Source organism: Condylura cristata, unplaced genomic scaffold (assembly GCF_000260355.1).
Source record: "Condylura cristata isolate star-nosed mole 26May11 unplaced genomic scaffold, ConCri1.0 scaffold00004, whole genome shotgun sequence".
NCBI classification, from domain to species: domain Eukaryota; kingdom Metazoa; phylum Chordata; class Mammalia; order Eulipotyphla; family Talpidae; genus Condylura; species Condylura cristata.
Window position 1 is genome coordinate 11,342,577 of NW_004567105.1, and position 10,686 is coordinate 11,353,262.

Consider the following 10,686-nt stretch of genomic DNA (forward strand, 5'->3'; position numbering starts at 1 on the left):
TAGTCATTTCTTAGTTCATAGCCTATTGAATAGAATGTTTGAGAACTAACTAAAGGTCATTGGTTTAAGGACCTATTTACTCTTTACAGTGTTTCTTGTAACTAGTGGGTTTGATTCCTAATTCTGGATTCATCTGGATGAAAACATTCATTTTTTTAATATAGGTAAAAAAAGATTATTCTTTTAAAAGTTGACTGAATGTTTAGCTCCTTGGAAGAATTTTTGGTAACTTCCTATGATATGTAATTTTTCTTCAATAAGATAACATTTCAAACAAAATTGTAGGAAAGCGAACAGCAATGACAACTTCTGATGTTTTCTGATCTTTGCAGATTTAGATTTTTTCCTTCTTTAATGGAACATTTCAGCATTTGAGTTCCCATAAGCAGGAGAGATCAGGTGTAGAAAACAAGAGCACAAAATATAATCAGAGTACACAATATAGTCCCTTGTCTGGAGCACTGATTGTCAGGATTATTTTAGACACTGTTAGCAATCTTTGCAAGCGGCTTAACAAACTTAACCATGAGTTGACAAAACTGGTCAATGAGTGTTGAGTTAAGCAACTAGCTTAGCAACAGGGGCACAGACATTGGCTTTGCCACATTGTGGTTTATCTGCTTTGCACACCGAGCTATGGTCTTCATGCTTTACAGAGAAGCCAGTCACCTTGTGTAAAGTATCTCAGTCAGTAATGTGTAAGAAGATTTCCCAATTAAAATGGGTATTGACATAGGGATCCCACACATTATTCTTCAGAGTGATTGGAAATGCGGTGAAGGTGAATCTCTCGAACTACAGCAAGGCAAGATCATTACCAACCCTAACAGTGCATCAGCCACCCAGTTTCGACAAGAACTTGAGTTTTGTTTTGATGCTCCCAATGGACTGCAACTACCTGGGGACCTGAGCCACCCACTCCTCCCCTGGATATATACCCCACAACTGCCCAGGTGCACAGCTACCATCACAACTCCCCAGGTCCGATCTGCATTGCGATGGGCCGGGTTACAGGTCACAGGTGACAATCCATTTAATTTCTTGAACCAAAAAAAAAAAAAATTTTTTAAAAAAGATGGGGAGAGGGTAAAGAATAATAGTGTGGTAGGGCCCTCCCTGGTGGCCCAGCGGGTTAAAGTGCTGCACTAAGAAGCTTAAGCCACTTCTGCATGAGTTCGATTCCCGCCTGCCCCGGAGGTGACCACATGGCGTGGCAGACCTCTCCTGGTCCGCCCGCTGCTCCCCTCAGCAGTGGACTTTGTCGATCTGCCTGTTCTGCTCCCCACTCTGTCTCTGGTGAATCCTCTCACCCTCCGCATCTCTGGCCTGTATGAATAAATAAATAAATCTTAAAAAAAAAAAAGAATAATAGTGTGGTAGTATGGTACCGTATTGATGCTTCTACTCTGTCTCCATTCACTGAAATTTTTCTCTATAGCATCAGGAAGTCGCTGAAAAGTGAGGGCCGTGTATGTGTGTTTCTCAGCTTCTAAATTTTGAAAGAGGTTTCCATCCGTATAAATGGATGCCACCAGCAGCCCCCCATCTGTGACGCTTGCTGCTCAGCAGCAGGACCTCACTAGGGCCAGCAGCCTGGCAGGAGCAGGGGCAGATTTGGCCGGCGAGGGAGGTGGCCTCCGGGCCCTCCACCTTCAGCCTCTTTTTGTGTGTGAGCACCTACCCCCAACACATCAAAGAATCCTCGGTCATGGCATTGTAAGTACTTCTTATTTACTGCTCCAATGATTTCGCCTTCTGTTGAGAAAACTTGCCTGAAAAGTTTGAAGACATCCTTGAGTGAATTCACACGGGGAAAGGACACAGATCCACAGGGGCTCGGCAGGGTAGTGTGTCCTTCACACTGGCTTGGCTTAGAAAAATCTCTTAGAGGAAGAGGAAGATGGACATTCACGATTCTCTCATGGTGTATTGAAGCATGTTTCTTACTCTGGGGTAGGGGGGAGCATTGAAAGTTTATTATTTTAAGCTAAAACAACTGCTTTTGCTTATTTGCAGCAAATAAGCACAATAATGACAAAAATGCAGGCTTCCAGTGAGATTTTGTTTGCCATTTTTAATTAAGCAATCCGTGCAAACATTTTTTTTCTTCTTCAACATTAGGGGGAAAAAAATGACCACATTTGGGAGCCTGGTGGAAACAGAAAACGCTTTCTCATGGCAGCCAGATTTTACAGAGCAGAGGCAGTGCAGGCCCTTAATATTCCTCAGGATTGCTTGATTGCAAGTCTCGCAAATAAGAATCGACTATGTTAGGAGGCACGCCTTGCAAGAGGAGCCTGCAGAAGGAAAGACCACCTAGGGAGGACGAGAAGGAAAAGGCCAAGTCAGCACCAGCAATGTGAAAAATGGCTGAAGCCAGACTTTTGGACTAGGCGAACGGTCGAGTTAGTTAGTTACAAAGATTCATTCACTTCCTACTTGCAATTCTTCTCCTGCATTTAGTACATTGAGAATTTCAAGCACCTGCCATCTAGAGGGAAAAAGCATGTTTCTGCTAGACCCAGAGACCCATTATTCAGTCTTAATTGAAATTCCGGACTGGAAAAGATGCATTGCTCTTTGAGAGTTTGTGGGTCCTCTGTGGATGTCTTATGTGTTCTGACTGGACGGAATACCACGGATTGAATCAGCAGGGAGAACTGCTTCTAGTTAGTCACTGTCCCTTTGAATTAAGCTCAAAGAAAAGACTACTCTTTTCACGTGGCTATTTATGCAATGTCAAAAGTGTAAAAATTGGAAATTTTTTGTGAAAAATAACAAAACCCATCCAATGACTTCTGAAGATGAAGAAACGCCTATTAAAATCTTGTACTTACCTTCTATATTTCATAATTGTATTTAAAAACTACAAGGAAGTCACAAGAAACCCACAAAACCATAAAACTTCACGGTCCGTTACAGAATGTGTTTCACTGCTTGCTAAAAAAAATCCACAGTCGGACAAAAACAGCATGCCATTTCAACATTCTTACAACGTATTTAATGCAAGTTTGGGAAAATCATTCTCCTTTTTTAGAAAAAGATCCAAGTCAGATATTGCTAGAAATGATGCCACTTTTATACATGTCCATTCCTTGATGCACAGGGCTCAGCAAGCTTGGGATCACTAATTTCCATCCACTTTAAATGCTTTATTTCATGCTTTCTGCATTCAACCACAGGCTACAAAGGAGAACACTGGGATAGTAAGTACTAGCTGTTAATGTCAACATACTGAAGTAAAACGAAAACTGCAAAGTTAGAGATATTAAGTAAACTATTTTCATTGGATTCCATAATGAAAATCATGCCATACTCCACAGACTTTGTATGGCTTATGACGGTCATAAGCTTCATATGCCAAAGCCATATGAAAGCTTACCTCAGGTGATAATATACATTCAAAAATCCTTATTGTGCTACAACTAAGGAAAAGGGAGAGAAAGAGAGAGAAGTGGTAAGCATTAATAAAGTGCTAAATCCAAAGTTGAGTACTTGTCGGATGAAATTATAGTCACATTATGAGAAGGCTTCATTAATCCTTAGTCATGTGAAAGATACAGGAAAATAGAAGCACATAGAATGAAGGGCAGGGACCCAGTCACTTCAAAAGGATCATTAATATGTAAAACATTTATTAACACGCACAACCACGTCGCCTGAACAAGTGGCAACGTCCATTGGATCGTACGGTGAATACTTATGGTAAGAGCTTCCAAACCATTAGCTTAAAAAACGACCTACAACATATATATATTGTGTTTTTCAACAAAAGAAAAACATAGACAGTAGGCAAAGTGTTAGGGTACATATATATATGTTGACATTCTAAAAGGCAAAATTATCAAGTAGATAGAGCTATCAGACTAGTGTATTCTAGAATACTGTATTCCAAACTGATTATATGTGACTGGTCTAAATAAATACTAGATAGAGCTATCAGACTAGTGTATTCTAGAATACTGTATTCCAAACTGATCACATGTGACTGGTCTAAATAAATACTAGATAGAGCTATCAGACTAGTGTATTCTAGAATACTGTATTCCAAACTGATCACATGTGACTGGTCTAAATAAATACAAGCTTAAACAAATTTAGGCTAAAAAGCAGAATCGACACAACTTTCAAAAGAGAGCCCCAATTCTTCCTCTTTTTAAAACTGACATTACCTCTGAGAATTCAGAGAGCATATATTGTAAACTCAGGCATAGACCTGCCTTATTAAAGTTTGTATCAGATTCCTAACTCAGCCCTAAAGAACCACTTACTTCAGTCATTCAGATGGGGGCAAAACCCACTCTTATAACAGGACTCATGTGATGCTGATCTGTTTAGTAATAGGGTCTAGAATTTTCTTTCAAGTTCATGTCCAACTGATACAACTTTGGTACTGTAAAAATACCCACATGTCTAACAGAAAGATGGGTAACATCTTTTCTTCATTGTAAAATAGGAAATATGCAAGTCTCCAAATATTAGATGTATTTTTGTATACTCATCGTAGCTAAAATGCCCAGAACACTTTTTTCTACAACTTTGCAATTTTTAAAATGTTCCGTTTTCTGAATTTCTGACACAAGTTTCAGGAAGCTCTGTTAAGAAAGACTGTATCTTTGTACATTTAAAAGAAAATGAAAATACTGAATGAGACTGACTGCCATGGTTTTATAATTCTATTTCTAAAATGAGGCCTTCTTCAAACAATACTTTCTGACTTTACTGGAGGACCCGTGGGGTGATACTTAAGTTTTCTGACAAAGCTTAGTCCCTACACTACACTGAATGTCCTTGAATAATTTGGCCTTCCTAGTTCATGGCATAAACACTGTATGCCATGAGCTGCTAAGAAATACAATTAAAAGCAAATGAGAAAGTCAAGCTTTACATGCAAAATGCGATTTCATTTAAGAGGAATGGAACAGAAAGTAGAAATATCCAGTGGAACATGAACTGTTTAAACCTGTTGCTGCCCCTCCAGGAAGACTGGTTGTCCAGGGGTATTTACTCCTTGAAAAATCACTGCAGAATTAGAATATTTGTACCAGTATTTATTTATTCTCAGTTGACATTCTTACCTCTTTTTTTCACAGCTTAACTTTAATCGCCTATTGTCAGATAACAATCTGATGATAAATAATCTTGATTTTACTTCAGTATTAAAAGCTTTAACCAATAATTACAACTGATACTTTATGATGAACTTACACTGGAATCATTATTTATATTGTTACATTCAATTACTATATAATTCACTATAAAACCATGATAAAGGATATATCATCTACGATAGATGTGCAATTATGATCTCAATTTGCATTAATAAACAGCTAAAATAATAATGTTTAAAATTGTAAATACTATTTTTAGTAAGAGGATTTGAAATTTTTTAAACAATTAAAAATGTTTTTCTTTTACTCAACTACAAAACTGCTGTACTATATTACAAAGCTGGACAGAAATCATAAGAAAAAGAAAACTATTTTTTTAAAGTTATAAAAGGAAAAATTTCCAAGCAATTTCCTTATGATATTTATCATAAATTTGGGACTTAAAAACTTTCAAAATGTAATTTAGTACTGTAAGCACTTCTTATGTTCTTTCTAAAATAAGACATTTACAAAGTTATCTTATATATTTTAATTTCTTATATCATCATAGAGAGAGAGGGGGGAAGAAAGCCTTCAATTATACAGCAACAATACTACACAATAAGAATTAGAGAAAAGGTATTAGGGTTATATCACCTATTGTAATGCTGACTCTGACATATATGGGAGTTTTCATGGTATGTCAAAGAAGGTTTTCTCAAGAAAAAACTTCAGTATAAAAGTATACTCAAATAATGTGAACACTGGCTAAGACTAGGTCAGGTAATGCTGACAAATCCTTATGTATTTTCTTGATTTACATTAGTTACTTTCTGAGAAATAGACAGATGAAATGAGAAGTCCTATAAATAAAATTCTCTAGTAGATCTTAAAAGCAACTGGTTACACCATATATGTGGATATTATATGTAACATTAAACAAGAAGCTAACATATGTAACAAATATTGGAAATTTCATAAAATAGTTCACTATTTAAAAAGAACGTAAATTCCTTAACTGAATGTCATCAACTAGGTTTTCATGCGAGGCTATCAAAGTCATACCACTATCAAAGTAATACCCACTGACTTTATTCACTTTCATGCATGTGAACAAACTAGTGCCCCAGTGAAAGAAATTCCTTTGTTAACAAGAATGGTAAGAGAAGAATAAAAGTCAACTGAAGTCATCAAGTAGCCTCCCATAAATAAATCAGAAGGAATGCAGAATGTAAAAATGTCTTTTCTTCCCAAATTCTATCTCCCTTACCCCAAAACATTTTGGCCAAATTTTGATCCTGCAGTAAGGTCAATGTTAAACAACACTTTTCATTTTAGCCTACGCGTGAGATACTGGATGTCATACCTTTCACCTCCAGTTTGCACTCGATCTCCACCGTCCCGAGGTCATTGACGGCTTTGCAGCAGTAAGTGCCTCCGTCATAGGGGCTGGGCTTACGAATCTCCAGAGTACAGACCCCTTGGTTGCTGAACATCCTGTATCTTGGGTCATCCACAATAGCGACTTTGTTTTTCATCCAGGTTATTTTGGGCTGAAGTTCAGGTTGGAAGTACATTAGGACAAAACATGTATGTACCCAGCATATTAATAGACCATCAAAGCCAGAGGTGGATTTTTAAAGCTTCGGAAGAAAGTGCATCTAAAAAGAATCCCATCCACTTGAGCACTGTTTCAAATTAAAGTCTGCTTAGTGCTTGGCAAGAACACAACTGAGCGGCTCTGCAGAAGCAGCCCAGACTGGTTGAGAGGGCAGCTCTGGGGCAGCCTTCCCGAACAGATTCAGTGGCACTGAATGTGACCTAAGGTTCCTGAAGTGAAGTCATACCAGACAGAGTACACTGGGGCGCTTTTCAGCGGACTCTCTGAAAGTGTCAGGCCCTCCGATTTGCTCCCCTTCGTTTTCCTTCTGATTTTGTCTAACCCCCATGGGCTGTGCTTGCCGCCTCACCAATGACTCCCTCCTTGGGTCTCTGAATCTACATGACCACATAACATGAGATCAGTTATGGCGGTCCCCCAGGATGGTGACGCCCTCTCCTCCCGCACCCCTTAACAGCATGAGGCTGACCTTTCACTCCCTCATGTCAGCAAGCCCTTCCACCCCACGTGACTTTGTCTTGCTCAGCCCGCAGAGACATACTTTTGTCTCCGCTTCACTCCCTTCCTTCTCCTTTCAAATGGGAGATTCATGAAGGCTCTCAGGCTCATGTCCTGGTCTTTGGCTTTTCACTCATCACTCTCGTGCAATGACTGCCCTATCTGGAGCCCCGGTTTCAAGGAATGTATGGTTGGGCTCCCATCCTTAGGGCCCTCAAATTGAAAGCCTCAGCCTTGGCCTTTCTTGTAAGCTCTGGAGACATTTCCTCTCTGTCCTCGTCATCCTCACTTGGCCGATCCAATTCAGCTTCCAGCTAAACATCCAGCATCTGGCTTCTCTATTTCTGACCATGGTACAGGTAGGAAACACCACTGTTTGCGATTTCCCCAAATTCCAGGTGCTTTCCCTCCATGACTCTACACCTCCATGGAGAGGTGTAGACCTCTCCACAGGCAGCATTCAGTCATCTCTTGTTCTTTTCAGATGGTGACAAGAAACCTGAACGCCTTTCTAAATCATGTCAACCCAGTGTGATTTCTCCCTTCCTTGGGCTCAGCACAGCAACACAGCCTCTCAACACAGCCTCGTGTTCTCATACTCTCATTTGATTTACTCTAACACAGAAAGCCTGATGAACCAACATTGCCCCCTAATTGCTCAGGTGAAATAATATTTCTCCAAGTTCCTTACCACTCAGTTCTTTCTAAAAATAAGTTTGGGTTTTTCTCGGAAGACGCTCCTCCATCAGTAAAGAAAGAGAGCCATCTCTTAAATGCTATTTAACAGTGTGCACAATCGCTCGCTGATGTGGTTATATTGTATTCGACTCTGGGCCCCAGAAAAAGCTATGATAGCAGCCGGCGGTCACTGGCTTGTAGTATTTGCCACTCTAACGTGGCGAGTACAAAAGAAGAGATTGGGATGAACGTTCACATTTAATAGCACAATCTCAAAAGACAAGGTACCTTAGGATTTCCTCTGACGCTGCAGTTCAGGGTGGCATTGTAGCCGGCAATTGCGTAGGTGTTAACCAAGGGCTGAGTAAACATGGGTGCCTCCGTGAAATCGAAGTCATCATACACTGGGTTTTTGTAGACTTTCCCTGAAAAACAAGCATAAGAAATATGTAAGCTGGCCTGGAAACATTATCCTTGGCTTACTTTACTCACGATTCAAACTTCCCTGAATGTCGACAAACGTGAAAACATGACTGAAGACCACCCAGTGTCCACTCTGACAGGCACATGGGTAGAGCCAATTGCCGGGGGGCAGAAAACCAGAGTGATCATCTGAAGTGAAAACAAATACTGGAAGAACTCAGTATCTGAGCATTTTGACCAGCAATGTATTCTAGTGACGGAAAAACTTTTAAGGAGAGGGCTTCATGAGGAAAAGAAGGCAGCATGGAGCCTCGCTGCTCCTTTCCTTGCTGAGTGAGGCTCGGGAGTAGCTCCATTGAAGGTGTCCAAGAAGAAAGGTTGACAGAAGTTCCAGAAGGATATGCTTATTTTTTCCTGTCCTTGTGATTTCAGTCACTTACCAGACCAGAAGCTGGAATGGATTAAAACTTGTATTTTTTTAAAGATCTATTTATTTAGGCATACAGGAGCTGAAGTGTGGGATACAGGTGCAGGGGTGGTGAGAGGATTCACCAGAGAGAGAGAAGGGAGCAGGACAGGAGAACTGACTGAAATACCCTGTTGAGGGGAGCAGTGGACCAGACAGGAGAGGTCTGTGGCTCCACGTGGATCCCCTTCCTGGCTGGGGATCAAACTTGTGCTGCAGCAACTGCTGATAGCTTTATAATGCTGAGACTTAACCCCTTGTGCCACCAAGGAGGGCCTAATACTCGTGTTTACAAAACATAATTATATTGCAATTTTCCTTATTAACATTATGTATAAAATTAAATTTTCACTTGGGTATTTTTGCCATCATTTTAAAATAGGTTCTTATTTTAAAATTATTTTTCACCTAATCTTTCAGTTTTCTTTCTTTCTTTTATTTATTTATGCATATACGAACTGGGGTGCAGGACAAAGGTATAGGGTGGGGGGGTGGTGGTGAGAAGATTTGCCAGAGACAGAGTGGGGAGCAGAACAGGAGGATCCACTGAGAAACAGAGGTCAAGACAACAGAGGTCAGCAGTGCCATGTGGGTCAGCTCCCTGGCCAGCTCCCTGGCCAGCGAGACTTTAACCCCTGCTCCACCAAGGAGACCTCTGTTTTCTTCCTTTAACCACTGAAAACCAGGCTATGCAGAAGTTCGGCCCACAACCCACTCACCGTCCTTAGCAATCACCGCGCTCTCCTTCGTCATTGTGGCATTCTCACTGAGCCCGCACATGTTCTCAGCAAAGACCCGGAAGTAATACTCATTTCCGATGACCAGTTCAGTAATGGTGGCATTTGTTCGGTGATAATGCTCAATGACAGTGAACCACTCCTGAGCAGGGAAGAAAGTCATTTGAAGAAAATCACCTAATAAGGCTCAACTCTTTCAACTGTTGTTCAGAATAAAGAACAGGGATATTTCATTAACCAAAAAAAAAAAAAATGCTATATGTATAGATAGATATAAAAGAAAAAGCCCTCATTTTCATATTCAGAGTAATGACAATATACCTTTAATTTACTTACTACATAATTAACTTACACCTGACATGCCATTTTAATCTTCATGTACACATTAAATCCATATACCCAAGCTGCCAAGTATCTTTATGTTTTCTTTATAACTGTATAATGTCTGTCATTTGTCTACCTACCTGTCCTTTTATCTAGATATAAGAATTATAATTAAAGAAATTTACTGTCACCATGTATTCTGAGGAAATGGTGAAGGTAAATAACAGGAGAAAAATCTACATTATCCCTACATAAAATTTGTCTAATATTTTAACTTCGGTAGTCTAAGGTCTTTGCTCCGATATCACCCCCCACCAACTCTTTCCCTATCATCATTCCCCCTCTGTCATTCTGGTCATACTCTTATGCTAACCTGGCTAAGTTTTTCTAACAGCAGTTGGTACCTTAAATTCTATATTTACGATTTTACCTGATAACTTTCTACCTCCCTACTTGGAATGAATATGCCACGGTGGCAAAGATGGATTTTCCCCCTTGTACCTTCAGTGCCTACCCTGGCATCTGACACCATTGTAGGTGAATGAATGAGTGAATGAACGAGACGCTAAAACTACGTATTTTTTTTTCCCATTTTCTTCCTTCTTTTATCAAGATATGTAGTGGTTTCAAATTTTATCTTGTAGCTCATCGGAACTTACACTCCATCACAAATGTTAAGTGCCACTAGTTGAGAAAATCATTTATTGACAAAAAGTTCATAAAGACACAGGATTTTCCTTGAAACTATTATGAGCCATCATTATCTGCATATCTGGTATATTTGTAAGACACCAAATTGAGCTAAGCCTTCTTTATTCCTAACGCACATGATGTACATCTTTGTTCCAA

The 10,686-nt window shown here is 39.8% G+C and overlaps 1 protein-coding gene across 1 annotated transcript in view; it reads right to left on the reverse strand.

Annotated features, from left to right (window-relative positions):
- Positions 1-2,069: 2,069 nt before the first annotated feature.
- MYBPC1 (myosin binding protein C, slow type) overlaps positions 2,070-10,686 on the reverse strand; it is a 73,731-nt gene continuing 65,114 nt past the window's right edge. The window contains exons 25-28 of the mRNA XM_012720628.1: positions 9,496-9,699; positions 8,176-8,312; positions 6,457-6,643; positions 2,070-2,316 (exon numbers count right to left, since the gene is read on the reverse strand). Of these exons, the coding sequence (XP_012576082.1) occupies positions 2,216-2,316; positions 6,457-6,643; positions 8,176-8,312; positions 9,496-9,699 (629 nt within the window). The 3' untranslated portion in view covers positions 2,070-2,215. The remainder of the gene's footprint in view (positions 2,317-6,456; positions 6,644-8,175; positions 8,313-9,495; positions 9,700-10,686) is intronic.